At 47.2% G+C, this 13561-nt stretch overlaps 1 protein-coding gene across 1 annotated transcript in view; it reads right to left on the reverse strand.

Annotated features, from left to right (window-relative positions):
• Nucleotides 1-5977: 5977 nt before the first annotated feature.
• The window catches only part of ITGA11 (integrin subunit alpha 11), a 130083-nt gene continuing 122499 nt past the window's right edge, over nucleotides 5978-13561 (reverse strand). Inside the window, exons 27-30 of the mRNA XM_510503.8 lie at nucleotides 11830-11940; nucleotides 11592-11687; nucleotides 8036-8149; nucleotides 5978-7393 (exon numbers count right to left, since the gene is read on the reverse strand). Coding sequence (XP_510503.3) covers nucleotides 7322-7393; nucleotides 8036-8149; nucleotides 11592-11687; nucleotides 11830-11940 — 393 coding nt within the window. The 3' untranslated portion in view covers nucleotides 5978-7321. The remainder of the gene's footprint in view (nucleotides 7394-8035; nucleotides 8150-11591; nucleotides 11688-11829; nucleotides 11941-13561) is intronic.

Below are 13561 nucleotides of genomic sequence, written 5' to 3' on the forward strand. Positions count from 1 at the left end.
GTTTCATGGCAATTGACAGTCCTAATAACTCAGCTAATTTGAAACTAACAATCTTGCTGTGTAAAAGGAAAAAATGGTGTTTGTGTTCAGTAAATGTTTAAAAAAACTACTTTGAGGTTTGTGTCTTTATTATTCAGTGTGCCTTAGTTGCGATGTTCTTTTGTTGAGTGCCTTAAAGTTGTCAAAGTTATATATGTGCATGGGAAAAAATTCACGTAGTAAAGAAAAATTCAAATATATATTTTAAAAGTTCCCTTTTCATCTCTCCCCGCCTCCTATTTGGACTCTGCAGAGACAATCACTATTAATAGTTTTTTGAGTAGCTTCCCAGAATGTTTCTGTGCACATATGTATTATTTCTCCTTTTCAGTTTTTAAAATGCAAATGAACTTCTACCTTTGCAACGCTATTCTGTATCTTATCTTTTTCATGTAATATATCTTAGGCATTTTCCATTTCTATATGTATAGATTTTTAAAACAACAACTTCATAGCAATTAATTCTGTTGATGGATTGAAAATGTATTTAGCTAGATTTTATTGATGGACTTTTAGATTTTCAGTTTTTGATATTTCAAATAATGCTGCAGTCAACATCCTTAAGTACCATACTTAAAGGACAAATTCATTCCTAGTACTGGAACTTGGTTTAGTGACTACTTAAAATCTTGACAGAAGTTATCAAATTGCCTTCCATCTCTCTACATCTTTATTGACATCAGATCTAATCATTTAATTTTTGCAAAGTTGTGATTAATGAAAAATAGCATTTCATGGTTTGATTTGTATGCCTTTATTATGAGTAACATTGAACACTTTCATATATTTATTGACTATTGATGTTTGCTTTGGGGTTGTGTGTGTGTGTTTTTTTTCTACTTGTTAGAAGTTCCTTAGAAGTTTGAGGACATTTTCTCTGTCATGTAATAGTTGTAGCTTATTTACTTTAAATATGGTACTTTTGTATCCAAAGTTTACATTTTTCTATAGTCAAATTTATCACAATTTAAAAAAATGGATTCTGAGTTTTAGATCCTGCTTGTAAGGCTGTCTCTATTCCAAGTCATACTTTTTTTTTCCCCCCATGATCTATTTGAAAAAGACACTTTTATGGCTTCCCTTCCCTTCTTTCTCCTTCTCTTCTTTGGTTTAAAATGTTGATTTTCCTATAATTTGTTTGGTTTTTGTTTGTTTTTTGAGACAGGGTTTCATTCTGTCACCCAGGCTGGAGTGCAGTGGTGCCATCATGGCTTACTGTCGCCTTGATCTTCCGGGCTCAAGTGATCCTCTCACCTCAGCCTCCCAAGTAGCTGGGACTACAGGTATGTGCCACCATGCCCAGCTAATTCTTTTTATTTTGGTATTTTTTGTAGAGATGGGGTTTTGCCATGATGCCTAGGCTGGTCTTGAACTCCTGGGTTCAAGCAGTCCTCCCACCTCAGCCTCTCAAAGTGTTGGGATTACAGATGTGAGCCACCACACCTGGCCTTGGACTAGTATTTCTTCATTTGTCTTTTTTAAGTGGGGAGGTGGGAGTGGCTAACTTTTTTCATTATTACGTGTTTATTTTTCCAGATGAAGTTTGGTGTAATTTTATCATGTTAAGAGATTATTTCGTTTAGCATTGAATTAATAGATTTAGGGACATCTGTACAGTTCTGCACTTCTGAGCTTTTTTTTTTTTTTTTTTTAATCCAAAAGAAAGCTATGTCTGGTTAGGTAAATCATACACCTGTATCCAGAGTTTTGTTTTGTTTTTGTTTTAGGTTTTTCTTTTTAATGAAGGTCTTACAACTATTTTCCTTTTATTACCACTACGTACTTCTAAATATTAATGTTTTTACAAAAGCACTGTAATGGTTTTTTTTGTTTTTAAAGAAATAAATTTTCAGTTACTTCTTTTGGATGTCCCAGATACACTAATCGTTTGCAAGTAACAATAATATGGCATTCTCATTTCCAGCCTTCACATCTCAGGAGAGTATTAAAGGGTGGTATTGGAGCACACCCTCAGGACATGTTTGTTTTCAAATTTAGATTCTCTGTGGCTATTCCAGCCTCTATAGAGATCTGAAAAAAACATTTAGTGCCACCCTCTCATTTTATAGTTCAGGACACAAGCCCAGAAAGGCCACACAAGGACTATGTGTGTCGTAACTGAGAGTAGGCTCTGGGTCTCTTGACCCACTGAACAGTGCTCTTTCACTGTGAGATGCCAGTACTAGGGAAGCTCACCTTCAGATCTCTGCTAGGTCACTCCCTGGCTGCAATAACCTAGTGAGACCGCGGAAATCATCCAGACAGGTTTTAAAACATTTTTTTCTTTGTTTCAAGTAATGTCTGCTGTATATGACAGATGACCAAAGAAAATACTGGCAGTAGTGTATTCCTTCAGATACTTGACCTAGAAAATTTCAGTATGAGAGAGGCAAATTTTAGGTGGTTCACAAAACCTTAGCTTGTTGGCAAGTTTAGACAAAATTATATTTTCTAATTTGCCTGTGCTTTAGAAATTTGGTGTGCTCAGTCCATCAGAGGGGCGGACTGGGGTTTTGCTTTTGCCTTAATCAATGGCAAGATACTCTTGCATGTTGGCGCTTATTGAACACCTACTGTATTTCAGGCACTGCACCGCAGATATGCATACAAAAATAAGAGAGACCAGTGTGGGCAACAAAGTGAGACCCCCTCTCTGCACAAAATTTAAAAAAAAATTAGTTGGGCATGGTGGTGCATGTCTGTAGTCCCAGCTACTCGAGAGGCTGAGGTGGGAGGATCACTGAAGTCCAGGAGGTCGACGCTGCAGTGAGCTGTGATTGTGCTGCTGCACTCTAGCCTGGGTGACAGAGCGAGACCCTGTCTCAAAAATAAAAATAAGAAAGATGGACTCTGTCCTTGATAAGCTTGTTCTCCATTTAGATGCACCTATTTGAAATTTGATTTTCTGTATTTCCTCTAATTTTCCAAATAAAAAAATTTTTTGACTCTGGCTTGGGCCACCTTCTGAAAACATTTCAGACACATCACTAAGTTGCTGCACATCTTTTTTAATGCAGTGCCAGGGAGATAATCCAGGAGTTTGAGACCAGCCTGGGCAACATGGCGAGACCCTGTCTCTACAAAAAATACTAAAATTAGCCGAGTGTGGTGTGTGCCTGTAGTCCCAGCTACTTGGGAAGCTGAGGTGGGATTGCTTGAGCCCAGGAGGCAGAGGCTGCCGTGAGCTGTGATGGTGCCGCTGCACTCTAGCCTGGGCAACAGAGCGAGACACTGTCTCAAAACAAACCATGCAAAGCTGATTAGAAAGGGTAAGTCCCTCAAGGATAGTGCCCATCCTTTAAAAATAACTTTCTGCTTGTACTCTACTTTGGACCTGGTAAGTTTGCTAGGTACGGCTTAGCATACATCTTATTGAAAAGTTTTAGTGTCCAGATGCAAGGCTTACAATTCCCTCCTCATGCTAAATCAGCAAGGCTCCGTTCCTGTTTCAGTTTCAGTTTTGGAACATGCTGTCCTATTTTAGCATGATGTTGAAACTAATAGAATAGACAGTGACACAAAAGCACTGTGCAGATTTTAATGTGGCCAGTTAGGCCTGGCTGTCCTTTGAGAAGAACCTAGTTGATGTTAATACTAACATAAAGATAGTTTGGGAGGTTTTTTTTTTTTTTAATTATAAGAAGGAGTGCAGGATAAAAGGCTGGAACCACATTAGCTGAAGGTAAAAGCAAAGACCGGTGTGGTGTTGAATAAAAACAGGGGACCATTCATACTAATGGCTGTATTTAAGTCACCCAAGGCACATTTGGGTGGTGAGGAGACTGCTTGGTGGTGGTGAGGCATGGGTGCAGTGAGTTGTTATGCCAGGAAAGGAGCACGATTAAGCCAGCGGTCTCCATTAGAGGCTGCTTGGCATCCTGGGCTTGAAGCCAGGGGACTGACTCAAGTCTAGTGTCTTATTCTCAGACAGTATTGATGCTAAAACCTTTTGAATACTGATGGAGGTAGGAATTTATCTTGTGAAGACCTCTAGGGATGGAAAGGTCCACACTGTCTCCTAGAAGCCCTTCCACGTGTCCCTAGGCAGAGCTATTCCATAGTGTCTCCATTGTGTTTGCATTAGCACTTTGCCCTTTCCACCTAGATACCTGTCATGTCAAGAAACCATCACCTTCCTTAACAAAAGTAAAACCCAGAAACTCCACTGGGGTTTTTGCGATTTTCTTTGCTGGCTGCCATCAAGATAGTCCCCAGCACAGTTGAAGGGCATCTAAAGACAGGCCTGACAGTTTAAGAAACTGACATTGAAGATTAGAGAATAGCAGAATATTATAGCTATTATGTAATATTAAATCCAGATGGCTGTTCTACAAGTTTAATGTGCTTAGAATTACCTCACAGAGCTTGGATCCATGAAGTCTGAGGAGGAACTTAGGAGTCTGTGGTCTGACTGAGGCAGTCCTGGGACCACTCTTTGAGAAGCGCAGCGCTGCAGACATCATCTGCTTTATGAGGCACAGTGGGCTTGGGCACAACCCCCTGTTTCTTCATCTTACAGCCTGGATATTCACTTACCTGTTGATTGCAACTCTCAGCCATTAGAGTCATCTGGGGAAGTTGGAAACAAACTTGGCCCCTCTCCCAACCAATGAAATTGGGATCCATAGTGGGTAGGGCCCTTGCAGTGGTCACTTTTAAAGCTCCCGTGGTTCAAAGGTGCAGCCAGGATTGAGAAACACTGCGTTAGCGTAGACTTTGCTCCCTATAAGATGCATCTTTGTTTGCTCTACCAGGCACTCTTAAGGCTCATCTTGGATATTTATGCTTCAGGGTAAATAGATTCAGAAAGGGAGACTTGATAACAAATTGAGAGGCTAAGGGCCTTGATACAACTCTCAGTTTGTCCACCTTTTGACCACTTAGTTGGTCTTGGTGTAGGTCTGGGGAAGGGTGTGAAGGGACTGTGGAGTTCTGGAATAAGGGCTGCTTGCCTCTGACCGAGAGTCCAGAGGTTGCAATTCAGTGACCTCTGGGCTGCATCTGACCAGCAGGTACATTCTGTTTGGCCTGCAGTGTGGTCACAGGTGGCAGTTTTTAAAAATATGAATGCCAACCTCTAAAAATCAGATATCCATAAGAGCATTCTCTCAGATCTGATGATATTTGATGGACGACTTGGTGCTAAGTCAATGAAAACTTATGAGTGTGGGTTCATTAATTCTCATTTAGTCAGGTTACCCCATTCATAAGAGTGATGACGGAAATGGAATATGATTTAGCAACATTTCCTTCTGATTCTATTAGAAGGCAATGGGTTTTGATACTCAAATTTTAGTTTCACCATTTTCACCTTTTGCTCCACATCAAGCCCTTCTAAGGCTTCACCTTTTGCTCCACATCAAGCCCTTCTAAGGCTGGGCTCGAATAACAGAATCTGGCTTGGGAAATAGCAGTCCTGGGTTTAGTTTTGGTTTTGCTGTGGGAGCCTAGGGCTCTTTCTGGTTCTGAGTGTCCTCATTTATGCAAAAACAAGATCAAATTATTTCCAAGGTTCTACTTACTGGGAATCCAAGACATGAATGGCACAAGAACAGAATGGAGACGCCTTGGCTGAAGTCAGAGTGTAAGACGGTTAACAATGAAACCGGCCTGGAGAAGTCTGGGAGGCTTGAGAGGGAAGAGCTGGAACCAAGGGCAGAAGCTACAGTGAAACATTTAGGTCCTAACCGTCCACACTGGCCATAGATGGAAGGGTGATCTTGGGAGAGGGAGCTCTCCACCACTGGAGACGTCACACGGAGGCCAGGCAGCCACTAGGAGGGCATGTTGTGGGCACCAAATGGTGGATGAGTCCCTTCTGACATGTAGAGGTAGGGGGAGGAAGCAAGGAACTCCCTCATTCTACTTCCTCTCCTTCAAAGGGGAGTATGGCTCACTGTGATATGCTCTGCCCACAGAATGGGATGTCAGTGCTTGGTAGTTTTTAAACACTGTATTTTTAATTTTTCAAAAATACGACAGTAAAGGTCGTACTATGCACAGGGGGACTGATGCCTTTGATGTGTCCCCCTTGCATTTCTACCTCAAAACAAGACTAAGGCATAAATTACTCCACTGGGCACCAGGCACGCCCCTTGTCCTTGGGGCATTATCACTGGTCATACCACTTGTCCTGGGGGCCGGCAGATGAGATATTTGCCACCGAGGCTGCACAGGCTCCGGGAGTCCTTGCACATGCTTTATTCAGTGCATTCCAGAGGGGACCCCTCAACAGCGCTGGCCAAGCCCTTCCCTGTGCACTGGTGGGCATGAGGGAAGGATGGGAGGCAGTGTGTGTGTGTGTGTGTGTGTGTGTGTGTGTGTGTGTGTGTGTGTGTAGGGAGGGGGTGATACAGGGAGGGGAGGCTCCCTACCCCTACCCCTGCTGCCCAGCTGCAGCCGGGCCAGTGCGTCCATGTCTAGGGGCAGGCTGCAGCAAGAAGACGTGGGAATGCACAGCCCCAGGGATTGTGTCATCCACATGCTTCCCATGAGGTACCTGGGAACAAAAGTGACCCGGGTGGGTTGGCAGCTGAGAGCAAGGGGCTGCAGCTGGTGGGGGAATGTGTGAGTTGCGGTCAATGTGAATGCACGTGGGTGCAGAGCCCGGCTACCTCTCATCTCAGGACAGCGTCCAGTATCCTGGTCCCACTTGCCTGGCCATCAGTCTCCACATCTCAAGAGTCTTTCTTCATCTCCGGCTTGCAGCTGTCACCATCAAGCCCTTGCTCTTGGGTTCATTCTTCGGGAGCCCCAGGGGCCTATCTATGGGGAAGGGAGTGGGTGTGACTTGGGAGCCAATGGAGGGGTGGGATGGGTGAGAGAAAAGGGCAGAATTCAGATCTGTTCTGTCTTGGGTCCTTCTGGAACTAGAGGCCTGGAGTGTGCAGATTGGGTTCGTATTTACAGTCTTCCTCCCTGGGTTTCTCTGGAGGATGGGGATGATTACGAATTCCTAGCACCTTAGTAGCTGGGGCAGCAAATGCCCTCCACAGAGCCTGAGGGAGGCCTTGGCGTGGGCCTGGGTGTGTGTAGGGGTGTCCCTTTAAATCCCTAGGGGTCTGTGTTAAAGGTGTCCCAGTCTCCCAGTAGGGCAGTTCCACTTAAAACCAGCTTGAGTTCCATTCTGGAGGGAGCAGGCGCCATTGCTCGGGAGATGAGGTCAAGTGCAAAGCCAGCTGGCTTCCTCTCCACTCTAGCTCGGTGGGGCCACAGGCCTGGGTCTCAACACCACCTGGACTGGTGTCCTGGCCCCCATCAACTCAAAGTCTCCTCTGGAGCCTCACTCCAGCACTTTGGGGGTGGGGTCCAGACCAGGCTCCCTCCTGCGCCTGGCACTTTTAAAGAAGCCGAGCTGTGAGGAGGCAAAGGGAGACGTCTCAGAGGAGGACAGGGTGGGCAAGGCCTGCCCCAGCTTTCCCTCCACTACCTTTCCTTGGGATTCCTCCCTCAGGGCTTCCTTGAGTACCCCAGCTCATTCTGAGCACCCCCTCCTCCAGAATTGCCTCTGTGGACTGGAACATAGTGGATGAGACCATGGGCTGCATGCAAGAAGTCATACTAGTGCCCACGATCTTGCTGTGTGACCAGCCCCAGCCAACATCCCTCTCTGGGCCTCCTTCATCTGTAACAGGAGGAGGCTGAGACCAGGGGTTTGTAACCAGAGCTTCAGAGACAGAGATGGACTTTGGGAGGTTTGTTAACAGCTTGACATTGTGGGAGAAATTTTGTGCAGTTGTTTGTACTTGCTTTTTTTTTTTTCTCTAATAATAGGAACCTTAGTTTTCATCAGGTTCTCAAAGGCATCCACAAACAGGTTAGAGCCATAGTCTGAGTGCCATCTGTTGGCCCTAACCAGTGTGTCTGCTATGGCGAGGGGTGGGGTGCCAGCTCCCCTGGAGAGGAGAACGTGGCAGCGGCCACGAAGTTCCAGGGGCTGGAGCCTGGGCCCACCAGCCAGGATGCTGCTCCTTCCCTCCCCTGCCAGGGCCCTCACCTTCCACAGTGCCAGGACCAGTAGGGCCAGCAGTAGGAGGCCCCCCAGGGTGCTGCCTACAATGATCCAGATGGGGACCTGCCAGTCCTCTTGCTTGGAGATCTCAAACACGATCTGCAAGGGGAGGGGGGCCAGGCCAACAGCATTACTCTTCTGGGGCTGGGGTGGCAGTCTGGGAGGGGCAGGAGGGTGGAGACAGCTGGCACCTGGTGGGGGAGCTGCATCCTCTTCCTCAGGGGGATACCAGAGGGATGGGTGGACAGGCCAGCCAAGGCCTCAGGACGACCACTGCCTGAACAGCCGACACTGGGTTCAGTGGCCCAGGTGATCCTGCCTCCTTGAGACACTTGCTGCCTTTGGCCTCAGGCCCCCGCCACTCCCTGGATCCTCCTCCCACCACATGGGCTACTTCTTCTCCCTTTGCTGCCTCCGCATCGCCTCCCACACTTCTAAAGGTCAGTGTGTCCCACGGTTCAGTCCTTGCACCTCTTCTTTTTCTAGAGTCACTTCCTGGGTGAACTCAGGGCTGACTTTCCCACGAGTCACAGTAGTCATGGTGCCAAGGCCCATAACACTCTTAGGAGCCCATGAAAATGTTTACATTTCTTTTAAAATTAGAGGAAAAAATGGAATAGAATCCAGCTTGGATAACATTTTTTTATCTTTGTATCGACACGGTTATAAACCATAATTTTAAATACTTCTTTCCTATGGAGGAAGGCGTCCCAAAGGCAAAAGTGGCCAGGGCGTGAAGGTCAGAAAGTAAGCCCGGGCCAGCTCCCTCAGTCCTGTGGCTATCACCGTCTACACGCCGACTGCTCTCACATTTCTGTCTTCCGCCTGGATTCTCCGCTGAATTCCAGGCTCATACCGACTGTCTCCTGGCCTGCCTGGCAACTGTAACAGGCCCCTAACCAAGCTCTTAACACCCCAGCCCCCGAAGCCTGCTCCTTCCAGCTCTTTCTCACCTAAGCAAATGGCAGCACTATCCCTCCGCGCTGCTCAGGCCAGAAGCCACGTATCCATCACTGACCCTAACTCTCACACCCACACGGAGCCCAGCAGCAGTCTGTCCATTCTACCTTGGAAACACCTGGAATGTGGCCGCCACTCCCACCTCCTGGGCCTGAGTGCCCTCACATCTCCTCTGGAGACTACAGCGCTGCCCGACTGCCTCCCCTCTGCAGTTTGTTCTTAGCATAGCAACTAGAGGGACCCTTCTAACCAGGAAGGCAGGCCTATGCTCTGCTCTGCTCTGCTCAAGCTCACTCAAAGTAAAAAGTGCAGTCCTGGCCCTGGCCTGCAAGGCCCTCCCCTCTCGGGTCCCACCTGTCTTGCTGACCTCACCTCCTGCTCCCTCTTGCTCTACTCCAGCTTCCGGCCACCTGGCCTCCAGCATGCATGCCATGGCGTGCCTGCTGCAGGCATTGCTATTCCCTCTGCCTGCAAGGGTTTCCCTCACACAGCCACGAGACACTCCTGTGTTCCTCATGGTCTCTGTCTGATGTCACTTTATTGGAGAGGCTTTTCCCAACTCCTCTGTACAAAACAGCACCCCCTGGCACTCCGCCCTTAGATGTGTGCCTTTTTCTGGGTGGCCCTTATCACCAGTTGATAATGTTTATATTTATGTTTATTGCCTGCCTGGAATGTCAGCTGTAGGAGAGTGGGGGCTTTGTCTGTTTTGTCCCTGCTCTATCCTCAGAACCTGGAGCCGTGCCGGGAATGTAGCAGGAGCTCAGCTAACACGTGGAGTGAATGGACCACCTGCAACAGCAGACAGAGCCCTGCTTTGGCCACTGACTCACTGTTCAACTTGAGGCAAGTCACTGTCCCTCCTGCCTCATCTCACATGCCTCGGTGTGCATACCTGAGAGATGGGGGTGGGGACGGTGCCTCACAGTGTTGTGAGGTCTGTCACCATGTTCAGCACACAGCTGGGGGCCAGCAAATGGCAGGGCCCTTATGTGTGCTCTTTCTGTCCCTCAAGGCAGGGACCTGTCTCTGCCTCCCCAGCGCCGGCACCTAGCACACAGCCCAGCATACAGGGGCTTAATTTTGGGGTTGCTGGATTTGTAAAAGAGAAGTGAGGCATGGCCGGGCACGGTGGCTCATGCCTGTAATCCCAGCACTTTGGGAAGCCAAGGCGGGCGGATCATGAGGTCAGGAGATCGAGACCATCCTGGCTAACACGGTGAAACCCTGTCTCTACTTAAAAAAAAAAAAAAAAAATTAGCCAGGCGTAGTGGCGGGCGCCTGTAATCCCCGCTACCCGGGAGGCTGAGGCAGGAGAATGGCATGAACCTGGGAGGTGGAGCTGGCAGTGAGCCGAGATCCTGCCAACGCACTCTAGCCTGGGTGACAGAGCAAGACTCCATCTCAAAAAAAAAAAAAAAAAAAAAAAAAAAAAAAAAAAAAAAGTGAGGCATCCAGAGAGTATAGAGGAATTTTTTGGGGGGTTGAGTGGGGGTGGAAGAAGGAAAAGTCACCTAAAAGACAAGCATCAATGTGAGAAGAAGGGTTCTCTTTCTCTCTCTGTGTGTGAGCAGGGTATGTGTGGGGGAGCGGGGGTGCCTGTACCACACCTCCCTCTCTTGGATGCTGGGAACATTGCAGCATCTTTCAAGATTCGGTTCAAACAGTCTCCAGAAAGCTTTCCGGGGATGTCCCTCGCTCGGAATCGCTCCCCCCCGGGCCTGTGCTCACCCCCAGACTGCACTCACCCATTTATTGTCACTGTTTCCCTGTCTGCCTAATTTATCTCTGTTTCCCCTTTGGGGCCCAAGTCGTAGGAGAGACACCCAACAAATGCCAAATGAATGAACAAACAAAAAAGCTCCTTAGGTGGATCCTGATACCCCTCTGCCTGGCATCCCCCCGCCCTGGCTGTGATTAGTTTTTGTTGGATTGTTTTATAAGGGATGCTTCCTGACCCCGCCTCTTTGCTCTCCAGCATCTCCCTGGGGTGGTGTTGGGAGCTTACTCCGCCTCTGTAATAGGAATGCTTGCCTGGAGCCCAAGCTGGCATTTCTGGGGTGTGGCCAGTGGAGGGCAGCAGCGTTCCACGCCCGGCTGCCCTGTCTATTTCCACAGGACTGGGCTTTGCTTGCTTGCTTTCTTTTACAAATTTATTTCTTTTCTTTTTTCTTCCTTTGCCACTTCTTCCAGGAATGGGCTTTTCTTTAAGACCTCACTTCTCGTTGGGTCTCACAGAGTCTCACTCCTTTCCTGGACCCTGAATGAAGCCAGTGCAATCTGTAACAATCTGCTTTTACGTAACTAACAGAGGCTGACACCGAGGCATCTCCCATCCTTTGGTCTTCACAAATTCAGTTCACACCAGACCTCTGGACCTTCCCTAGTGTTGCCCCTGAGGCTTTGTCTGGCTTTTTTCCCTCTTCTCAGTGGCTGCCCTAACAGCCCACAGGTCTGCCTGATTCTCTCCTGCTGGGACATGCAGCCAGGGGTTGTGGGAAAACTCTATAGAGGAGCACGGCCAACCCTTTCCCAAGCTGTCTGGCCTAAGCCCAGTTCTGCAGGGCTACCAGGGGCTCACCTGGCGGCTGGGATCCTCCTCACGGAAGATGAAGGGGCTGTGGAACTGCCTCTGCAAGGCTGCGCTGACCATGATTTTCATGGATTTGTACTTGAGCTGTGCAATCAGAGGGCTCATCAGAAGCTGGCCTGGAAGCTTTTCTTCCCGTCCCCTCCCCAGGCAGCCCCAGGTGGAAGACATCTCAACAGCCGCCCCCTTTCCCTTCTTCCTTCCAGCCCAGCCCAGGGGCTCTACTTACTGCTTTTAGGGACCTCAACCACAGGTTCCCCAGTAGATGGAAATTGATTTCCTGGTTGGGGACCAGCCGTATATTGCAGTTGATGGAGACGACATCAGAGTTGCTGTGATTCTGAAAGAGAAGATGGGTCTCAGGGCTGAGCTGCTGGGCTAGGGGAGCAGGGGGCAGCAACACTGCTTGAACGACTGGGGCTCTGCTCCTGGGGGCAGGGGCAGAGGACAGGGGACAAAGAGAAAGTTGGGAGTGGGGGACATGTGCATTGCATCTGCCAGGGGATGACTGAAGGACAAATGAAGGATGGTATATCTGATGCTCCACTTGAAGCTGTACATTGTGACTGGCCTGGATATATTCCAGGGACAGAACTTTTGTTCAACATTAGGGAATCTATAAATGTTTCCTATCACCATATAAACACATTAAGATAAAAAATTCTATGATTGCTGCAACAGATGCAGAAAAAGTATTTTAGGAAGTCCAACTTCTGTTCATGATAAAAACTCCCAGGGAACTTCCTGAATCAGATAAAAGGGGTCTTCATAAAGTTCATGGAAAATGTGTATTACGGAAAAACTATGCATGGATTCCAAAACTTTTTTTGCACCAAAATAAACTCGTATTAATTTGTTGTAACCTATGTGAACAGGATCTAGTTTGAGGCACTAAGAAAGATAAGACATCAGTTTGAAAAGAGCCCCTATCTGAGCAACATGAATTCTGCTAAAATTGAAGCAAAAACAAACATCAAACTTATGGTGAAACTTGAGTGGAAGAACAGTGAAATCACTGATGCTTTATAAAAAGTTGATGGGGATGATATCACAAAGAAATCAGCAGTTTGCAAATGGATAACTTGTTTTAAGAAGGACTAGAGGGCTGGGCATGGTGGCTCACGCCTGTAATCCCAGCACTTTGGGAGGCCAAGGCAGGCGGATCACAAGGTCAGGAGATCGAGACCATCCTGGCTAACACAGTGAAACCCCGTCTCTATTAAAAAAATACAAAAAATTAGCCAGGCGTGGTGGCACGCGCCTGTAGTCCCAACTACTTGGGAGGCTGAGGCAGGAGAATCACTTGAACCCGGGAGGTGGGGGTCGCAGTGAGCTGAGATCGTGCCACTGCACTCCAGCTAGGTGACCGAGCCAGACTATGTCTCAAAAGAAAAGAAAAGAAAAGAACGGATTAGAGAACACTGAATATGGAGCTTGCAGCAGCAGATCATTCATATCAATTTGTGAGGAAAAAAATAATCTTGTTCAGGCCCTCATTGAAGAAGCCTGACAATTAACAGCAGAACCATTAGCCAACACTATAGACAGCTCAGTTGACTTAGTTTACATCATTCTGATTGAAGAATTAAAGTTGAGCAAAATTTCTGCTTGACGGGTGCCCAATCTGTTGCACCCAGATCAGCTGCAGAAAAGAGCAGAACTTTCAATGGAAATTTTAAACAAGTGACATCAAGATCCTGAAGCATTTCTTCAAATAATTATAACAGATAAAAGATGGCTTTGCCAGTACCATCCTGAAGACAAAGCACAGAAAAAGCAATGGCTACCAAGAGGTGGATGTGGTCCAGTCAAAGCAAATGCAGATCAGTCAAGAGCAAAGGTTGTGGTAACAGTTTTTCGGAATGCTCAGAACATTTTGCTTGTTGACTTTCTGGAGGGCCAAAGAATGAGAACATCTGGTTATTATGACAGTGTTGTGAGAAAGTTAATCAAAGCTTTAG

Source organism: Pan troglodytes, chromosome 16 (assembly GCF_028858775.2).
Source record: "Pan troglodytes isolate AG18354 chromosome 16, NHGRI_mPanTro3-v2.0_pri, whole genome shotgun sequence".
NCBI classification, from domain to species: domain Eukaryota; kingdom Metazoa; phylum Chordata; class Mammalia; order Primates; family Hominidae; genus Pan; species Pan troglodytes.